This window comes from Lissotriton vulgaris, chromosome 9, assembly GCF_964263255.1.
Source record: "Lissotriton vulgaris chromosome 9, aLisVul1.2, whole genome shotgun sequence".
NCBI lineage: Eukaryota > Metazoa > Chordata > Amphibia > Caudata > Salamandridae > Lissotriton > Lissotriton vulgaris.
This window is the reverse complement of record NC_141697.1, coordinates 476,429,288-476,451,385: the sequence shown is the minus strand read 5'-3', so window position 1 is coordinate 476,451,385 and position 22,098 is coordinate 476,429,288. Positions and strand designations below refer to the sequence as shown.

Sequence of the window (22,098 nt, the reverse complement as noted above, 5' to 3'; positions counted from 1 at the left end):
CCTTCAGTGAATACCAAAAGTAGTAAGTTTAACCAAAAGTACTAAATACATTCTGTGAATATCAAAAGTAGTAAGTGCCTTCTGTGAATACCAAAAGTAGTAAGTGCCTTCTGTGAATACCAAAAGTAGTAGATTTAGGATTTTGTCTCTGATTAGTTGTGTGAAACGGTCCCCCTATGTCTGGTTTTAACCTGTTTACACATGCAAATACCCACACAATTGCTGTTTCCATGCACTGCATGCACCAACATTGTTATTGGCTTTCCCACTGATTGTTTCAAGCGACAGTCAGTATTTGTTATTTCTGCTGTTTCTATATGCTTAAAATGAGTGGAAAAAGTAAGTGCTAAAAACACGAGTGAGCCCAGATAGTATGAATTTCTGACCCTAGAAAAGTAGATCAATTTCTAAATATGTATATTGGTCAAGGTTTCCTCCTACAAATTTCTTACTTAATTAACAAAATACTGAATTCCAAATTTCAGAAATTCTAAATTTGTGGCAAGGTTTGCAGCAGTAATTGTTGAAGACTAGTCTGAAAATGAAATGCATACCCTGGGGCACATGAGGGCATTAAGGGGGCACTTTCAAGATTTACTTGAGGGCATCGAACAATCTAGAAAAATAGACGGCAGCAATTTCTGAACAAAGCATTTTCGTAAAAGCAAGACGTTTTCTTCTTTCTAGTTTTTGTGCCAGAGGTGGAATGCTCTTTTTTGACAGTGCGGGTTGTTGGGAGTACTCGGAAATTATAAAATTATGGGGTATCTGCTCAGAGAAATGGCACATAGACTGCTGCTTTATTTGAAGGAAAGTTACCCTGCTGTCTGCCATAATAAAAACTCACCACATTTCATCATGCCTACTTCAAAGCATTTACGTAGTCGACAGGCTTGGCAGCTTTTGCGTCGGTTCTTGTCAATCGTGCACTGATTGGTCGCCGGACAGATGTAATCGTTATGCCCTGGAAGAGTTCATACAAAGAAAAGTTTCACAATAATGGCTAATAAAACAGCGGTTTATATTTTTCGTGATATTTTTCTTGTGGAAGATTTGAGCTTACGTGCTTGTCGACATAACTGCATAACTGCATAACTCACACAACGTGTTTTTATAAGGCTATAACAAATTTGATGATCTTTTTCTGGAAGGAAGAAACAAGTGGTACATAAGCACGGCATTGCAATTAACTCTGTGGGGTTTTGACATTGGCGGTATTTAGCATTTTCTATCAGATCCAGCAGTATGGAACTGTCATTAATAGTAAACAGAGTTAGTACTGAGTTCTCTGGCCATAGAGATACCACTGATAAAATGCTTTTCTGATGAGCAGCAGTGAAGATAGGAGATTTTTTGTGCCTGCGGTGGCATACACTTGGGAGCTTATTTATGGGAGGCTTACGCTGCTGGACAGTCACTCGTTTGGACGCTCCTGCGGCGCGAGCCTCTCAATCGTATCTATGAGGCGACGCATGACCTCATAGATATGGAGGAAGCCAGAGCAGCAAAAGCACTGCCTTGCCTTACTCTAAGTCAGGGGTCTCCAAACCGGTCCTGGAGGGCCGGATCCATGCCAGATTTTTGGGATATCCCCATTGAGATACATGTAGTAATTTAAAAAATCTGGCATGGATCCGGCCCTCCAGGACCGGTTTGGAGACCCCTGCTCGAAGTCAAGGAAGCATTCCATGGGGGCTGCAGTGGCCTTTCCCATGCAGCACCCATGGATTTTGACGCTGAGCCAGATTTACTTAATCATGTGAATATGTGGCAGCGCTAAAGCCTTACGCCTCCCCAGAGCAGGCATAACGAGAAGAAATGTTTTTATTCCTCCTTGTTTTTTACCTCTTTCCTTGTGTGCTGCATTCAGCATACATAGAAAGAAGAAAACGCCTCTTGAGATAGTTTTTTTGCAGCAAGATGCATCTCCCTGTACAAAAACAATCCTGCCTGCCACAGAGGCATCATGGTGCAAGGGTGTCTACTTTGCCACTAGGCCTCAAATTGTGCACCAGGGTAGGGGGAAAGGATAGAATTGCATTTCATACATACAATGCATTCCTGTCTTTCACATTGGCAAAGGGAAGTACAGCAAAAAGTCTTACAGGGCTGCCCTGTGCCAATTGCTCATAAATTAGGCCCTTAGGGCATAATTTATGGCATTTTGGCATGGGGCAGTGTAACTAGGCACTTTGTTGTATTGCCCCACGTCAAAGTAAAAGCACATGAATGCACAGTATTTAAGCATTACTGTGCATTCCTGTCCTTTCTGCCTGCACTGGTGCCGTTTTGGCAGCCTAGTGCCAACATAGGCACCCTTACAGGCAGGATTGTTTTTGTGCAGAAAGGGGTACTTTCCTGCACAAACACAATCCTAGGAGGCATTTTGCTCTTTCTAGGTTTGCTGCAGAATGCAGGGCACATGGAAAGAGGAAAAATCTAAGGGAAATTAAGATATTTCTCCTTATTTTTCTTCACCCTGGGAGGCGAACAGATTTGGCACTTCCAGGTTCACATCACTCTGTAAATCTGGGGCTGCGACAAATTCCTTGTGTGTTAAATGGGAAAACGCATGGCAACCACTATGGACCTTCTCCTGGGTGCTGAGCAAGGTGACGCAGCAATTTTCATTGCATCGCCTTACTCATGATTTATAGGGTCATCAACGCCTCGCAGTGTGGCTTTCCAATACTTCGTAAATCTCTGTGAGAGCCTTGCGTCACGCATGTGCCAATTTGCATGGTGCAAAAGTGTCACAGGGCTCTCATAAATAAGCTCCTCACTACAGTAGTAATGCAGTCCACAGCTCAGAAATCAAATTATGATTTTTCAGAGCAGGGACAGGTGTCATCACCTGAGCATAAGGAGACCAAATGCATAGCGTGTACTTCAGCTAGTGGCACCTGGGTTTGGTTTTCAAGTTGCTGTTAGAAAACAACATTCAATAAGTCATGAAGACGTTTAACCCCCCTAACCCCTGTGAATTCCGCCATTGCGCGAGGGAGCTAGAGGATGGGCGCGGCGCTTCAGTGCTAATGAAGGCTCCACGCCTTCGGTGTTGTGCCGTCATGACCCCGCCCGCTCATTTATTCGCCCGCACATGCGGGGAATTAGTGCCGCATGTGAGGAGCGGCAGCGCCATGACAGCTCCATGCCGTCATGAGCACATGCCGCCCGTGAATCATGACGGCGCAGAGCCATCAGCAGCAGTGAAGGGATTAAGGAGAGCACAAATTTCATTGGTCAGTAATTGGCGTGCAACCATTCCCAGGTGCTGGAAGGCTAACACAGCCTTTTTAAAGTTCTTAGCTACTCTGAATGTAAGCAATAGTAGAGAAGGTGCTATCTGCATGTGCACTTCCTTGGCCTGGTGGGTTCCTCATAGGGTGGCATCTGAGTGAAAGTTAATGTGCTGGAGAGAGGCAGCCCCTCCTTTTAGCTGAAGTATGCAGGCCTGCCTTTCAACACACTTAAGCCAGAATCCTATGTATGACATTATATACCACCAGCCTCTGCTGCCTGTGCAGGCTGGTATAGAGGGCATCGCAGCTTGTGAAGAACTGGGAGACCGATGTTAGGGGCTCATTAGGATGACGGGCGGACTTTGTCCCGAATTCCGCTATCCTGTCGGAATTCGGGACCGCCCGCCATTAGGGTGGGGGGTCCCAGGGGGGGTATTAGGATGTGCCCGCCACAGTGGCTCTCTGCACCGCCCGCCACAATGCTATAAATGCATTTGCATTAAAAAAACAGCAGGCACCGCGCGGTGCCTGCCATGTTGTTTATGCAAATGAAGGGGGGTACCACAGGTACCCCCCCCCATGTGCAGCCACCTCTCCTTCACTCTGGGGCCCCGCAGGGGACCCCCAGAGTGAAGACTGCATGCCTTTCCGTGGCGGCATCGCCGCCGTGGAAAGGCATCTACACAAGCCCATCATAATATGGCTGCCGGTGTCTAATAGACACCGCCACCATATTAAACCTTTTCCGCCCCGGTCGCAAGGCGACGGGGGCGGAAAAGCGGTGGACGGTCTTTCCATCCGCCGCGGTCCCCCCCGCCATCCTAATATGGCGGGGGAGAATTTAGGTGCGGATGGAGGGCGGATTGCCCCCGCCAGGCTGGCGGTGGCTACCTCCAGCCTGGCGGGGGCAATCCGCCCGCCATCATAATGGGCCCCTTAGTGTTTACCACAGTGGGAGGCCCCAGTTGTGATCAGAGGGGATGGGGAAGGATCCTAGACAGTTATACCCCAATCCATTCTTGGGACAAATACATTTCCAGGAATGCTCGTCCTCAGGAAGAACCATATATGAACCCTAATTCGAGAAACTGTTTTTGTTACAGGGCTTAATTTAATGCTAGATATAATTAGGCCTGGCAATAATGCTTGTAGTTTTACACCGGAAATTTGCATAGTATTTGTGAAAATTATGTCTACTATGCAAAATATGCTTGGGCAGTCATGCACGTGAAAATTGTAATTAAGAAATGTCTGCACATACAAATGTCGCACCATATACCTTCTCTGTGTATTTTTCTGAAAGTTTTTATGGTTAGCAGAGTAATGATGCTTGCACAGGAAATGATGTAGTAGCTCGCTTTCAGCTGCACAGTACTGGAGAGATATTTTGTGCTTGAAATAGTCACCCACAAGAAAAAAATTATAGAAAAAATAACACAAAAAGCGTGAATCTCAATAACCTAGATATTTGCAAGATCACAACCAACTTCATAGAAATCTCACCAGGGCCTCGTTTTAATGAACTGTTCTTTTAAAAGCAACTGTTTAAAGGAACAAGGAATTCCCAGTGCTATATACTGTGCATGGTCTTGTAAGACAATTATCATCTACCTGTTTGAGCACGACCCATACAAGCAGCATTTCCAGGATTGGCTCTTGAGTTCAGAGTAGTGATTAGCTTATAACAACACTGTCCTCCCTATGCAGAAGGGTACCAGTAACACCATTTTACAATCATCCTGTATGCCTTTGGAAACTGTTCATGTCACAGAGTTACAATGGGTTCATAAATTCCCAACCTAATATGCAGGCCAAATAATTTGTAACCTTAAGGAAAACAGAGAGCCTGCCCTCCGTACAACACTAATTTCTTCAGAATATCAATGTATGCAAACATGTCCCAATAGAAACCTGGTAATGCACGCCTTGAACAGTCTAGCAACTGACCCTTGAAGATCCAGCTCATTCCTTTGCGACTGCTGCCAAAGGTCTTGTGTATAATGCTTTCTGTGTGCCTAATTCACTTTTTGGTTTCAAGCACTGGAAATGAATATGAAGTTCTTAATTTTTTTTATCCATCCATCTTGTTTCACACTGCATATTTATTTGATTTTTTGAGATGTTGTCTTCTCTCTGTCAGGGGTTTCATCAAGGCCTGTCAACTCTTGCTTGTCAACCATACCCTAAGTAGATCTTCCTAGACAGGTGAGGCAAAGTCACCCAACTGAAATAGGGGTTAGGACTAAACCACTCAGCTCTCAAGGATGTAAAATCTATCATCCTTTTAAAATGCTGAAAAAAGCAGAATGTCTATGTTGGAAAATTAGGCAGCATCTGTGAGGCCTGCACAAATAACAGGACACATTTGTCCTTCACTGGGAACCGAACACCATAGGGCACGCCTGACTCTCAGAGGGTAGCGTTGCAGAGCAGTCTGAGGCTTACTCAAGGGAGGTGGTGTGGGCTAGTAATCGCCATTTGCAGGTGCGCAAAAGTAACACTCAATAATTGACTGTCCAGTCTGTACTTTGCTTTATAAAAGTAAGAGTGCATTTATTAAACATACACACTACTCAATACTATGCACCAATTTACAAATATACATAAGCTGATGGAATTACTTTGTGACATTGCATAACATCTCCACCCCTCCCAAAGGGGGATGGGGTCTAGTACCACCACTCCCATGTATGCACATTGTCTTGCCCCCCAATGCAATTTGTTGAACATAACCTGGAGCGAGGGCCCTGCGCACTTGCACCAGTCCCAGTGGCGTCCCCCCATTACCTCAACAGGGGTACACCTGCCTTGGTGACACATGACCCTGACTGAGCATCTCCTACTGACCATAAAGTATGCACCGCTACATCTTAAGGGCTAACAGTCTGGGGTCTTCACCTAAGCACAGCAGCAAGAATACATGTTTACACACACTTTAGAATGACAGTACTCATAACATTTGGACATCATTAAAGATGCATTGCAATTACAGCCCCTAAAGGCATCACCTATGAAATCACAGGATTACGCCTACTCAACAAGACACCCTAGCAGGAACGTCGCCAACATAACCCCACTTTGCTTATGACATCCCTTACACCAGAACTTCACATTACACATGACCTTCAGTTCCTCTATAAGGAATAACATTAGTAAAAGCATTTGTGGTGCAATGACACCTCTTCACCTCCAGGAGATGCCCTTTTCCAGACATCCCCAACTCAGCCCTTCACTCCATGATGCATTTGTTAAAACACCCTCAGCTGAAGAACAAAAGTTCCAGCCCAGAAGGTGATAATGGTTGGCTGAGCCCTTGAGGGGTTGGTTCATTTAAATCCCCAAGACACTTAGGGTGGGACTTTCCTTTTTGTGCTGGGGGGAGACTGCAATTCTCCAGCAGCTCCCCCAGCATCTTAGCACATGTGTGGTGGTGACCCTGCTCTCCTGGGGCCACCACAAGCTGTGAAAACACGGATTTGCCTTTGCAGGCCGTTCCTGGCCTGCAAGGCATCATGGGTGTTGCAGGACATTATAGTAGCAGCGCCCCTCGCTGCTTTGGGGGGAGCTGCGATCTCACTGTGGCTTTCGCCACATCGCCCGTTCTTGATGGGGGGCACGGTCCCACCCCCACCGGGACCCCCAGATGACTGGCTGCGGCTCGTTGGGGGGCTCGGTCCCACCCAGACCCCCAGGGGACTCATGGCCGCTCAAGCAGCACACCCCCGGCTGCTCCTGCAGGTGAGTGGTTTCGCTTCCGGGAGGTCCGGTCCCACCCGGACCTCCCGCGAGACCCCTGTGCCTTTCGCAGCCAAGGGAGCCCACCCCCGGCTACTCCGGCCGGCTCCCCGCGTGCGTCAGCGGGAGCCGGCATCTTCCTTCTGGTCTGCCCGCTCTGATGGGCAGACACAGAGGTTCCCGCTGGTGTCGGAGGACCTCATGGGAGTGCGCCGGGACTCCCCCCACCTCCCTCCAGCTTCAGCCGGTCTTCGGGGCCCGGGGATGGGGCCCAGGCCCCCTCCTTGACTTCAGGGCCTGGGGATTGGTTCCCAGGCCCCAAACATCTTCGGGGGGGGGGGGTGTCACAACAGCGCTCCGCCGTATCCCGCATTGGCGGGGGCCAGGGCGGGCCATTTTCACGGGGGGGTGAGCTCGCTCCCCTACCCCCCTCCTTCAAACTTGGGACCAGGATATGGGGTACCTGCATGGGGTTGCGCAACCGCACGCCCCATCACCATTTTCGTAAGGGGCCAGGGTGGGCACCCCTTGGGGGCATTGTTATGGGGCTTTCCTCCTCGGGGGCATGACGGTGCTCCCCCGCCTCCATCTTCGGTGGGGGCCAGGGTGGGCTCCTGGCCCCCCTGCAGGGCACCTTCACGGGGAGAGCAACGGTATTCCCTGGCTTTACTTCTCCTTGGGGGAAGCCTCCGGGACCTGACCCACACCAGGGCCATCTCTGGGACTGGAGGCGGAACCCCACGCGCTTCGTCGTAGGTCTTCTTAGGGGTCAAAGGTCGCCTACCTTCCAGGGGCCATATCTCAGCCCCTGAGGGTCCGACCTGCCCCATTTCATTTTTGCGTCTTTGTGCTCCTGGTGGCATCCCCCAGCCACTGAGAGCACTCGACTTTGCCCTCCGGGTCTCCAAGAGGGTGAATTCTGCAGGGAGTGGTCTTCACTGGCTCCCTGCACCTCCCTTCTCCCTGCGCAGAGGCCCCTGCTTCTGCGCACCGGTCCGGGACTCTTCTTCTGGCACTGTTAGGGGCATGGGGGGGCAGTAAGGGGGGGTCCTCCTTCCAACTGCCCATTGCCAGGCTCCAGCTCCTTCCGTCTCAGCAGACCACACCCCAGAGAGAGCTTCTCTTCCTGTGCGAGTACTTTTCAAAAGTTGAGTAGGGGGCTGGCAGGAAGTCTCTGTGTGTCCTATCAAACAGCGACACATTGCTTCCCTGCCCCTGCTCCCTCCTTCTTGTCCAGCCTCTGGGTTTGTTCAAAATGGCGCCATCCAGTGTCTCTGGCCACATGGCCTCTGAAACCCAACTCCTTCCCTCCTTACTGCCTTCACCGTGGTTCAGCTTGGTGCCTGGCACCCAGCGACAGTAGTTGATGGATTGGCTTGTAGCTCCACCTATCTTTTCTCCTTGGAGGGAAGTTATTTGCTCTGGGAAGAAAAGTCATTAATCTAACGTGCCAGGGACAGACCCCAGCCCGGAACTCAGAGAAATATGACATTTCCGGACGACCCAAAAGCAGTACAAATATGAATACTTATTTTCACATTCGCTACACAGGACTTTAGTGCATGTCTGGAATTTGTAGGCCTTGTGGAAATTACTCTAGCCATGGGTTCCACCTCCCCATAAGGGAATAATGACGTGAAAAACACAGTAAAACAAGCTGACTTTCCCTGGCATGTTTCTTTCCAGTGTATAAAGCCTATTCCATATCACCACCCAACTCTGCATAAGTCCTGCCACACCATTCACTTTTTAGCTACTCCTGGACTGCGCACACTAGGAACCTCCCCTGCGCAGCCCCTACCCGTGTGCACACGCATGTACACATGTGTCTGCATGTAACTAGCCCGGTGCCCCTTACTCCAGCTGCTGCGCAGCGGCCTAGTCAAGCCAGGGGGACACCAGTAAAATCTCCATGCAGTCTCCTTCATTATGAGTTCACTGTGGGTGAGTCCCAAAATATGAGGCTCCCCCACAGTAAAAGCTCAACAATTAAGTGCTCAAAAAGCGAAAAATCTGTGTTGCCACTAGTGTCAGAACCACCTTCTAACAGTCTAATACTTGTGGGGATGATCAATCCAGAATGGTCAATGAAGAGAAACTCATGCGTCTTTCAAATATGCCAGCTTCTGCATTTCTAAATAAAAAAGTACCACACCCACGCTGGAAAGATGTCCCACTCCCTCACATATCTGGCAGCCTGCTGACTTCATGGAAATCTATTCAGCTCAACAACCCTCATGGTGCACATTAACTATCAATCTGCAAATCCAGATCTAACTTGTTTATAAAGACCATCTCTTGACTATTCCGAAGAGGCAAACCATGTGTTCATTTTAGAGACTGTATAATGCCGCCCCACCACATGAAAAGTCCATGAAGCTGAACAACTTCTCCATCAAGTTAGCAAACACAACGGCATCATTGAACTATTAACAAGAGCTATCAAATCTCTAACACCAATCTCCTTGCATCTGTCATTTCAACATTCCTCCATCCAGCCCTTCCTAGTGAAGACATATACAACTTCCCACAATCCCCTAAAGCAATATCTTAGCCCAATGATATACTTCCTACTTCACTGTTCAAGTTCTCCTGCTTTGACTCATTATTGGATATTACCTCGTTCCTGTTTGTCGCTTGCAAGTTCTTATTATTCCTTAAAAAGCGACACCATACCATTGCCGAAATGACGCTAAAATTGCCCCATACACAGACCCTACACCACGCTACAGTTTCTTTCATTAAAATAAAGTTTTATGTTAATTCATAGACAATAAAACCTAGGGGCACCACATCAAAGACTGACAATGTAAAAGTAATGTATACATAAAGTAAAAATATGACAATGTGCTCACAATGCCCATGGAGTAGTTTTGTTGTATAAAATGAACAAACATCAACTAATTTGATCAATCTAAAACTCAAAACCATTACATCACAATTTGGCAAAACTACTTATTCCTTTACTCTATTGAGCATTTGTCAAAGATCAAGGCACTGCATGCCCAGCTTTAACCATGTCAAAAATGCCTCAATATGCTTTCCACTTTCTGTTAAATCAGTGATGGTTTGTCCCACGATGTACTGAGAGCATATATCAAGAGTGGACATTCTTTTACTAGCCCTAGCTGGGCAATGAAATGTAACAATCAATGTTCAGACACTGTAGGACAGAACTGCTGTTTCCTCCTCTGGCAAGGGACACCATAACATGCATCAAACATGGCACAACTCGAAATCTGAACTCATTTAATTACTTTGGACACAAGAAGACAGGTCAGCGCAGCGTTCAGATAGGATTTCATATCCCTGCAATTAAAGCATTGATTTGTTGCTTTATGTTTGAAGCAACATTTCTATAAAGCAAGATTAAGACAAAGATTACACTTTTCCTGATGGAGAATATATAACGCACAATTTTCCGACCAAGATCAACATCAATTAAAGCATAAATCAACCGAGTGCTTGCAGTTTATATTTTAGAGTTATGCTCTTTTCAACCCAAGTATATCATGGCACAGAGACAATCCAGAGACAATCCATTAACAAAGTGCACTTAAGAAAACACAGACTTACGCAGAGGATCTCTCAATTACCTCACATACACATTGTAGGTTCCTTCTGAGTACAATTATTCAAGGAAAGTTTCATTAGGAAAAATGCTTGAATCTCTTGTAATGATTTATTCTATAAAGTTTTCTAAGAAAACATAGATATCTGAAAATATTACTAGAGTCTTCAAAACTGATGGAAATGTTAGTATATTTATTATGCAGAGTTTAAGAGCGCTGGTATACTGTTTTCTATTGATACATGTTTTGGCATAGTCTCTAGACAGACAATAATGTGTGCTTTGCCTCTGGTTTTTCAGTGCCACAAAATAGATTTTTTAGACTCTTATCAAAAAACACTATGAGAAAGTTTTGTTCGTCTTTGTACTCTGAAGAGATGTGTGCATTAAAGTGGACTACAGCCAAAGCTTTCCCTGTTTCAAGTAAAATTGGGCAATCATACTGATCCTCACAAAAGCATTGTTCTAGCAGTCTCTCATCTGTTTGTTGTGCCACAACATTTGAGTTAGGAAGCCAGTTGCCCTATGCCTTAGCAAAGGATTGGTGACCACAAAAGTGCAATTCACAATCTGCAAAGTACACACTGTGCAAGGTAAGATATATTCTGACTCACAAAATTTCCTTTACAACTAATTTCCAATTTGAAGGATGGCAGGACGTGAAAGGGGTGTCCCACTCTCCCATCCAAGGTGCAATCGTATGTATCAATTGTGTTTTGTTTTTTTATTGAAATTTTGTTCAGACATATACATGCTATAGGCAAATTTGTACAATGTCATTACACAGCATTGCTTAAATTCACAGCATTACAGATTTTGTGAAACACTAGTTTTAAATTGAAAACACGTACATTGCTCCAGTGTACATTGTTCTGTTAAAGAAAGAACAAAAGAGAGAACCATCAGCAGTTTACACAGTTATGGTGACTGGAACATAACAAAGATTGTTGTAGGCTAGGCAAGTGCAGGAAGTTGCGGCTCCATCATTAGTGGGTAGGGTAGATTGGCCATGATCAGCACTACCATGTGTTACGAATTAGGCGGGCGGATATATGTACTTATTATTTGTACAAATTAACAAGTGTTGAGGCAGTGTGGCGAGCCTTACAGGGGAACACCTGGCACTTGATTAGAGTCATCAAGGAGGACCACATCCCGTACATTGAGCCAGGTAGTGAAAGAACCCCATTTGTCCCTTGGTCGAGACGCCATTGGCATTAGTTCTCAGAATAGTGCCAACTGTTCCTGAAAGTGAGCAATGTCACGTATCCACAGAGCAACCCGGGGTGCTTAGGGGCACCCCATTGTATGGCTAGTCTACGCTTTGCAAGTAGTAACATCTTGGCCACCAAACAATGTTTTGCATGTGGGATGTCCCCAATATATCCTAGCAGTGCCACCAGTGGGGTGCATTCCAGTAACAATCCTGTGACAGCTTGTATAGTCTCATATACCTCTTTCCAAAATCCAGCAATGAGCAGGCAACTCCATGCAATGTGCAGAAAGGCTGCAGCGTCCTGTTTGCATTTCCAGCATAAGTCTCAGCTTATAGTTCTGAGATAAATATCTCAACTGTGAGCAACAAAATGACCATTGCTCATGTGCCGGTAGTTCTTCAAGATCAGTCCTCTATTGTGTTAATGCCCTGGGGACCACCCATGGGGTGTGCATTTGCATGAGGTTATATAGTCCAGTAATTCATCTATGAGGTGAAGGTGCGGTTAATAGATGTTCTAGCAGATTTATTATATCTGGGGGTGCTGGGAATGTCAAGTGAATCGTCGTGCAAGCAGCTGAGCTGAGTTGCAAATAAAGGAATACGTTCAAAATTGGTATTTGAGTGTCTTCCCGTTATTGTGGCTGCTCTAAAAAAAGTGCCCTCTGGGTACAGGTCTCCCAATGTGGAAATACCCATGCTATCTGCCTGGGCTATGGAGCCCCTGTCATTAGGAAAGGGAAAATGTGGATGATGTGCAACTGGGGTAGAAGGAGAGTAGAGCAGAGGAGTCCCAACACATTTCCTTAAACCTTCCCAGGCCCAACGCAAGGTTTCTACAGTATTTATTTAATTGGCCGATCTATGATATGGCTGATATACAATCACGTGTTGAGGAATGGGGTCAGCCATATCTGCTTCAATGGCCACGTGTGACTGGAACGGGGTGGGATGGATCCAGAAATGAAGGAATTGGGCTGGTGCACATAATGCATAAAGTTCGAAGTCAGGCGCATCCATTCCTCCAACAGAGAGCGAGCGTGGTAGCAGTTCCCAGCTAACACGGGGTTGTTTGCAGGCCCAAACCAATATAATCACCAAAGAGCATAGGGAGTTAAAAAAGGCCTTAGATAAAGGTATGGGTATATTGACAAGTAGGTATAAAAAATTCAGGAAGAAGTATCATTTTGGTGATAGCGATTCTGCCAGATAGGGATAAAGATAGAGCAGCCCAGATTTTTTATTTAAGCTCCAACCAGTCCAACAACCTACCAAAGTTAATTCGCCATATGTCCTGTATATCCCTACTGAGCCATACACCCAGGTATTTTACAGCACCATCTGACCATTTAAATGAGAACTCCAACTCGGTTTCCAACTGGGCCCCAGTCAGAGAATAAATAGAGGATTTTGACCAATTGATCTGTATGCCAGATATTCCCCCAAAGCGCAGTACTTCTCTCACCACGGGGTAAAGGTTCTCATCTGGTTTACGAATATATAACATTATATCATCTGTATATATTGATATTATTAGGCCTCTGCCTGTGAAACCCAGTCCGCGAGCAGTGAGGTGCTGGCGAATTCTGGCCACTAAGCGCTCCATTGCCACTGCGAAGAGCAGCGGCAAGAGTGGGCAACTTTGCCGGGTGCCACGAGTTATACAGAATGGTTTTCATATTAGATTGTTTGCTCTGAGTCAGGCTGTGGGCTTAGTATAGAGCAGAGCTATTAGTTTAATAAAATTGGGAGTGAACCCTAATCTAGGTAATATTGTGAAGAAGAAAGGCCATTCCAAGGAGTCAAACACCTCGAGGCTAAGTCCACAGAACCTTCGTTAGTGGAGAAATATTGTGTACTGTCAGTTCTGATATCTTGTATGAATACTGTGTCCAGGAGAGCGTGTGGTGGTAGGCACCAGCTGAATGCACAGGGTAATGTTTGAGGTATTTTCCAGTGCAGTACCACTGGACGTGATCGAGCAGCATGAGAGAAAGGTGTAAGATGTCTATGGTCCATGACGCCACATCGCATGTGACTAACCAGTAGTCTATCCTAGACCAGGTATTATGTTGCGAAGTGATACATGTTCCCTCCCTCGTTGTTGGGTTCCTTCTACACCAGATATCAATGAGACCATGCTCAAGAATAATGTTATTGAGGTACAGGGCTGCCTTGGGATGTGAGTTTCGAGCAGCAGCCAGCCTGTCACCATCATTGTTAAGAGTTACGTTTAAGTCCCCGCCCCAAATTATCGCGTCTCTTCCCAACGCCAATTATTTTAGCCCATATATTGAGGAGAAGTTGTGGGTCATCCACATTTCGGGCCGTAGATTGCTACTAAGGTGATCTTTGTTGTCATGAGGGTACTGGTTAAAATAAGATAGCACCCGTCAGGGTCTTTCTGTATATGTTTGGTTGACCAGCCAAGACCACATTTGATCAATATCGAAACCCCCCTGGCATAGTTAGAGTAGGGGGCTGAGTGGATCTCACCCCAATATCTAATCTTTAATGTAGGGTCAGAATCGTATTGCAGATGGGTTTCTTGGAGGAAGCACACATCTATGCGGTGTCTACGTAAATATGTATGTATCAACCGAGCCTTCCTAAAAGCACTGAGCCCACGCACTTTCCATGTGAGGAATTTGGTCTCTGTCATTTGTCAGTATACAGGATGTGTGAGACATGTATGAGTAGGAAGATCGCACATTGGACACCACAGAATATAGCATAAACCATAATCCCTTTTTGTACAACATGTGAAGGATACAAATTAAACTGAGCTGTGAGAAAAACAAAGATGCTATTAATTTCGTACATATGCTGCATAATTAAAAGCAATGCATCTGAATATATTATGTTCCCCCATTCCTCACACCAACCACATTGACCACCCAAACAGTGACTTGTGGCCACCCCCCACCCTAGAAACACCCTTTTAACAAAACAAAGGCACAGGGGAGATCACCCCGTAGGGCTTGGGAAGACAACTATAACCTGCCATAAGGCAGGGTGACCAGGCTTTGATGTGTATTACGGAATCTACCAACAGAAGAGCTAACATTCTCACAGTACCATGAGTAGTGGGCCATATACTACTGTTCAGAAAAGGGGGTGGTGATGGACAGAGTATCTGAATTAAACAGAACACTCATACCCAGTCAACAGATCAGGGCTTGACCCATCACCGTTTTTTTAGCTCACTGCACCATCCCAGCTCAGAACCTGGCTACATGCAAATTAGTCTGTCCCTGGCCCAGTGCATCATGGGAAGAGGGCAGACCAAACTACCAAGCCAATTCTTATACTGGGAAGGAAACAAGCTTCCGGGGACCGGTTTCTGGCATTACAGCCGTCTTCGGCCCGGCTTGCTTGAATCCTGATGGTGCAATGAGCAAGGGACTCACATCTGAGTATACCCTTCCACGCTTATGGTGGACAAAACGATTCAGAAAAGGGGGTGGTGATGGACAGAGTATCTGAATTAAACAGAACACTCATACCCAGTCAACAGATCAGGGCTTGATCCATCACCGTTTTTTAGCTCACTGCACCATCCCAGCTCAGAACCTGGCTACATGCAAATTAGTCTGTCCCTGGCCCAGTGCATCATTGGAACAGGGCAGACCAAACTACCAAGCCAATTCTTATACTGGGAAGGAAACAAGCTTCCGGGGACCGGTTTCTGGCATTACAGCCGTCTTCGGCCCGGCTTGCTTGAATCCTGATGGTGCAATGAGCAAGGGACTCACATCTGAGTATACCCTTCCACGCTTATGGTGGACAAAACAATTCAGAAAAGGGGGTGGTGATGGACAGAGTATCTGAATTAAACAGAACACTCATACCCAGTCAACAGATCAGGGCTTGATCCATCACCGTTTTTTAGCTCACTGCACCATCCCAGCTCAGAACCTGGCTACATGCAAATTAGTCTGTCCCTGGCCCAGTGCATCATGGGAACAGGGCAGACCAAACTACCAAGCCAATTCTTATACTGGGAAGGAAACAAGCTTCCGGGGACCGGTTTCTGGCATTACAGCCGTCTTCGGCCCGGCTTGCTTGAATCCTGATGGTGCAATGAGCAAGGGACTCACATCTGAGTATACCCTTCCACGCTTATGGTGGACAAAACGATTCAGAAAAGGGGGTGGTGATGGACAGAGTATCTGAATTAAACAGAACACTCATACCCAGTCAACAGATCAGGGCTTGATCCATCACCGTTTTTTAGCTCACTGCACCATCCCAGCTCAGAACCTGGCTACATGCAAATTAGTCTGTCCCTGGCCCAGTGCATCATTGGAACAGGGCAGACCAAACTACCAAGCCAATTCTTATACTGGGAAGGAAACAAGCTTCCGGGGACCGGTTTCTGGCATTACAGCCGTCTTCGGCCCGGCTTGCTTGAATCCTGATGGTGCATTGAGCAAGGGACTCACATCTGAGTATACCCTTCCACGCTTATGGTGGACAAAACGATTCAGAAAAGGGGGTGGTGATGGCAGAGTATCTGAATTAAACAGAACCCTCATACCCAGTCAACAGATCAGGGCTTGATCCATCACCGTTTTTTAGCTCACTGCACCATCCCAGCTCAGAACCTGGCTACATGCAAATTAGTCTGTCCCTGGCCCAGTGCATCATGGGAACAGGGCAGACCAAACTACCAAGCCAATTCTTATACTGGGAAGGAAACAAGCTTCCAGGGACCGGTTTCTGGCATTACAGCCGTCTTCGGCCCGGCTTGCTTGAACCCTGATGGTGGAATGAGCAAGGGACTCACATCTGAGTATACCCTTCCACGCTTATGGTGGACAAAACGATTCAGAAAAGGGGGTGGTGATGGACAGAGTATCTGAATTAAACAGAACACTCATACCCAGTCAACAGATCAGGGCTTGATCCATCACCGTTTTTTAGCTCACTGCACCATCCCAGCTCAGAACCTGGCTACATGCAAATTAGTCTGTCCCTGGCCCAGTGCATCATGGGAACAGGGCAGACCAAACTACCAAGCCAATTCTTATACTGGGAAGGAAACAAGCTTCCGGGGACCGGTTTCTGGCATTACAGCCGTCTTCGGCCCGGCTTGCTTGAATCCTGATGGTGCAATGAGCAAGGGACTCACATCTGAGTATACCCTTCCACGATTATGGTGGACAAAACGATTCAGAAAAGGGGGGTGGTGATGGACAGAGTATCTGAATTAAACAGAACACTCATACCCAGTCAACAGATCAGGGCTTGATCCATCACCGTTTTTTAGCTCACTGCACCATCCCAGCTCAGAACCTGGCTACCTGCAAATTAGTCTGTCCCTGACCCAGTGCATCATGGGAACAGGGCAGACCAAACTACCAAGCCAATTCTTATACTGGGAAGGAAACAAGCTTCCGGGGACCGGTTTCTGGCATTATAGCCGTCTTCAGCCCGGCTTGCTTGAATCCTGATGGTGCAATGAACAAGGGACTCACATCTGAGTATACCCTTCCACGCTTATGGTGGACAAAACGATTCAGAAAAGGGGGTGGTGATGGACAGAGTATCTGAATTAAACAGAACACTCATACCTAGTCAACAGATCAGGGCTTGATCCATCACCGTTTTTTAGCTCACTGCACCATCCCAGCTCAGAACCTGGCTACATGCAAATTAGTCTGTCCCTGGCCCAGTGCATCATGGGAACAGGGCAGACCAAACTACCAGGCCAATTCTTATACTGGGAAGGAAACAAGCTTCCGGGGACCGGTTTCTGGCATTACAGCCGTCTTCGGCCCGGCTTGCTTGAATCCTGATGGTGCAATGAGCAAGGGACTCATATCTGAGTATACCCTTCCACGCTTATGGTGGACAAAACGATTCAGAAAAGGGGGTGGTGATGGACAGAGTATCTGAATTAAACAGAACACTCATACCCAGTCAACAGATCAGGGCTTGATCCATCACCGTTTTTTAGCTCACTGCACCATCCCAGCTCAGAACCTGGCTACATGCAAATTAGTCTGCCCCTGGCCCAGTGCATCATGGGAACAGGGCAGACCAAACTACCAAGCCAATTCTTATACTGGGAAGGAAACAAGCTCAGACATGAGTCCCTTGCTCACTGCACCACCAGGATTCAAGCAAGCCGGGCCGACGACGGCTGAAATGCCAGAAACCGGTCCCCGGAAGCTTGTCTCCTTTCCGGTGAAGAATTGGCTTGGTAGTTTGGTCTTCCCTGTTCCCATGAGGCACTGGGTCAGACTAATTTGCATATAGCCAGGTTCTGAACTGGGGTGATGCAGTGAGCTAAATAATGGTGATGGATCAAGCCCTGATCTCTTGACTGGGTAAGAGTGGTCTGCTTAATTCAGACACTCTGTTCATCACCACCCCTTTTTGAATCGTTTTTGGCCACCACAAGTGTGGCAGGGTATACTCAGACATGAGTCCCTTGCTCACTGCACCACCAGGATTCAAGCAAGCCGGGCCGACGACGGCTGAAATGCCAGAAAACGGTCCCCGGAAGCTTGTCTCCTTTTCGGTGAAGAATTGGCTTGGTAGTTGGTCTGCCCTGTTCCCATGATGCACTGGGTCAGACTAATTTGCATATAGCCAGGTTGTGAACTGGGGTGATGCAGTAAGCTAAATAACGGTGATGGATCAAGCCCTCATCTCTTGACTGGGTAAGAGTGGTCTGCTTAATTCAGACACTCTGTTCATCACCACCCCCTTTTTGAATCGTTTTTGGCCACCACAAGTGTGGCAGGGTATACTCAGACATGAGTCCGTTGCTCACTGCACCACCAGGATTCAAGCAAGCCGGGCCGACGACGGCTGAAATGCCGGAAACCGGTCCCCGGAAGCTTGTCTCCTTTCCGGTGAAGAATTGGCTTGGTAGTTTGGTCTGCCCTGTTCCCATGAGGCACTGGGTCAGACTAATTTGCATATAGCCAGGTTCTGAACTGGGGTGATGCAGTGAGCTAAATAACGGTGATGGATCAAGCCCTGATCTCTTGACTGGGTAAGAGTGGTCTGTTTAATTCAGACACTCTGTTCATCACTACCCCCTTTTTGAATCGTTTTTGGCCACCACAAGTGTGGCAGGGTATACTCAGACATGAGTCCCTTGCTCACTGCACCACCAGGATTCAAGCAAGCCGGGCCGACGACGGCTGAAATGCCAGAAACCGGTCCCCGGAAGCTTGTCTCCTTTCCGGTGAAGAATTGGCTTGGTAGTTTGGTCTGCCCTGTTCCCATGAGGCACTGGGTCAGACTATTTTGCATATAGCCAGGTTCTGAACTGGGGTGATGCAGTGAGCTAAATAACGGTGATGGATCAAGCCCTGATCTCTTGACTGGGTAAGAGTGGTCTGCTTAATTCAGACACACTGTTTATCACCACCCCCTTTTTGAATCGTTTTTGGCCACCACAAGTGTGGCAGGGTATACTCAGACATGAGTCCCTTGCTCACTGCACCCCCAGGATTCAAGCAAGCCGAGCCGACGACGGCTGAAATGCCAGAAACCGGTCCCCGGAAGCTTGTCTCCTTTCCGGTGAAGAATTGGCTTGGTAGTTTGGTCCGCCCTGTTCCCATGAGGCACTGGGTCAGACTAATTTGCATATAGCCAGGTTCTGAACTGGGGTGATGCAGTGAGCTAAATAACGGTCATGGATCAAGCCCTGTTCTCTTGACTGGGTAAGAGTGGTCTGCTTAATTCAGACACTCTGTTCATCACCACCCCCTTTTTGAATCGTTTTTGGCCACCACAAGTGTGGCAGGGTATACTCAGACATGAGTCCGTTGCTCACTGCACCACCAGGATTCAAGCAAGCCGGGCCGACGACGGCTGAAATGCCGGAAACCGGTCCCCGGAAGCTTGTCTCCTTTCCGGTGAAGAATTGGCTTGGTAGTTTGGTCTGCCCTGTTCCCATGAGGCACTGGGTCAGACTAATTTGCATATAGCCAGGTTCTGAACTGGGGTGATGCAGTGAGCTAAATAACGGTGATGGATCAAGCCCTGATCTCTTGACTGGGTAAGAGTGGTCTGCTTAATTCAGACACTCTGTTCATCACCACCCCCTTTTTGAATCGTTTTTGGCCACCACAAGTGTGGCAGGGTATACTCAGACATGAGTCCATTTCTCACTGCACCACCAGGATTCAAGCAAGCCGGGCCGACGACGGCTGAAATGCCAGAAACCGGTCCCCGGAAGCTTGTCTCCTTTCCGGTGAAGAATTGGCTTGGTAGTTTGGTCTGCCCTGTTCCCATGAGGCACTGGGTCAGACTATTTTGCATATAGCCAGGTTCTGAACTGGGGTGATGCAGTGAGCTAAATAACGGTGATGGATCAAGCCCTGATCTCTTGACTGGGTAAGAGTGGTCTGCTTAATTCAGACACACTGTTTATCACCACCCTCTTTTTGAATCGTTTTTGGCCACCACAAGTGTGGCAGGGTATACTCAGACATGAGTCCCTTGCTCCCTGCACCACCAGGATTCAAGCAAGCCGGGCCGACGATGGCTGAAATGCCAGAAACCGGTCCCTGGAAGCTTGTCTCCTTTCCGGTGAAGAATTGGCTTGGTAGTTTGGTCCGCCCTGTTCCCATGAGGCACTGGGTCAGACTAATTTGCATATAGCCAGGTTCTGAACTGGGGTGATGCAGTGAGCTAAATAACGGTCATGGATCAAGCCCTGTTCTCTTGACTGGGTAAGAGTTGTCTGCTTAATTCAGACACTCTGTTCATCACCACCCCCTTTTTGAATCGTTTTTGGCCACCACAAGTGTGGCAGGGTATACTCAGACATGAGTCCCTTGCTCACTGCACCACCAGGATTCAAACAAGCCGGGCCGACGAGAGCTGAAATGCCGGAAACCGGCCCCCGGAAGCTTGTCTCCTTTCCAGTGAAGAATTGGCTTGGTAGTTTGGTCTGCCCTGTTCCCATGAGGCACTGGGTCAGACTAATTTGCATATAGCCAGGTTCTGAACTGGGGTGATGCAGTGAGCTAAATAACGGTGATGGATCAAGCCCTGATCTCTTGACTGGGTAAGAGTGGTCTGCTTAATTCAGACACTCTGTTCATCACCACCCCCTTTTTGAATCGTTTTTGGCCACCACAAGTGTGGCAGGGTATACTCAGACATGAGTCCCTTGCTCACTGCACCACCAGGATTCAAGCAAGCCGGGCCGACGACGGCTGAAATGCCAGAAACCGGTCCCCGGAAGCTTGTCTCCTTTCCGGTGAAGAATTGGCTTGGTAGTTTGGTCTGCCCTGTTCCCATGAGGCACTGGGTCAGACTAATTTGCATATAGCCAGGTTCTGAACTGGGGTGATGCAGTGAGCTAAATAACAGTGATGGATCAAGCCCTGATCTCTTGACTGGGTAAGAGTGGTCTGCTTAATTCAGACACTCTGTTCATCACCACCCCCTTTTTGAATCATATACTACTGTAACCAAAAATAACATACAGCATTATTGCAATAACACTGATAAAATTCGACTTGCGTAATTAGGTGTAGTTCCACCTGAGTAGGCAAATCGATCATTGTCACTTAAGTTCTGTTCAGATGCAGTTTGTCTTGAGGAATGCAATGACGACCTCCTTGCACATATTTGTTTGGCATACTTAAGGGCTGATTTATTGTCCGTGAAGAATTGCACCTTCACATCATATGTAATTTTGAGCTTGGCTGGATATAACATAGCACAGGGAATGGAGGCAGTTTGCAGGATGCGTTTCGCTGGGGTGAACTCCCTGCGTCCTGCCTGGACAGTAGGCATGTAGTCTGGAACAAATGAAGGGAGGTTCCCTGATGAGTAATGGGGCTTTTGTCCCTAGCTGCTTTGAGAATTGCATCTCTGTCCCTATAATTCAAAAGCTGTGTGATTATTGGAAGTGCCAGGGCACCAGGCGGGGGTCTAGAGCCCAATGAACGATGCACCCTGCCAACGATCATAACTTGCTAGAGAACTGGCCCATACAGGTCCAGTAGTAGGTTTTCTCTGCATGTTTTCATCTTTGGGATTGCATTGGATTCTGGCAGTCCATAGGTTATTGCACCAAGAGCGTGCCTCCAAATCTTCATTTTTTACTTTTATCGCAGCCAACACTTTTTCCATGTTGAGGATTTACGTTTTGAACTCAGCATGGGAGTCCTGGTTATCCGATGACCTGTTCTCTAGAGTATCAAGCTGGCCCTAATGAGCGCCTGCACGTTTTTGTTTTGCTATATCTAGACTGGAAGCAAGAGCATCTATCTTGTTATCTACTGTTTTGATACTGAAGCGTGCATCTGGAAAAAAAGTGCGCAGGAGTTTTTCCTGTTGCTCTATGTGCTCTT

The 22,098-nt window shown here is 47.2% G+C and overlaps 1 protein-coding gene across 1 annotated transcript in view; it reads right to left on the bottom strand.

Moving 5' to 3' along the window:
• The window catches only part of ESR2 (estrogen receptor 2), an 826,997-nt gene that overhangs the window by 549,923 nt on the left and 254,976 nt on the right, over window positions 1-22,098 (bottom strand). The window contains exon 4 of the mRNA XM_086936664.1: window positions 848-964. Within this exon, the coding sequence (XP_086792790.1) occupies window positions 848-964 (117 nt within the window). The remainder of the gene's footprint in view (window positions 1-847; window positions 965-22,098) is intronic.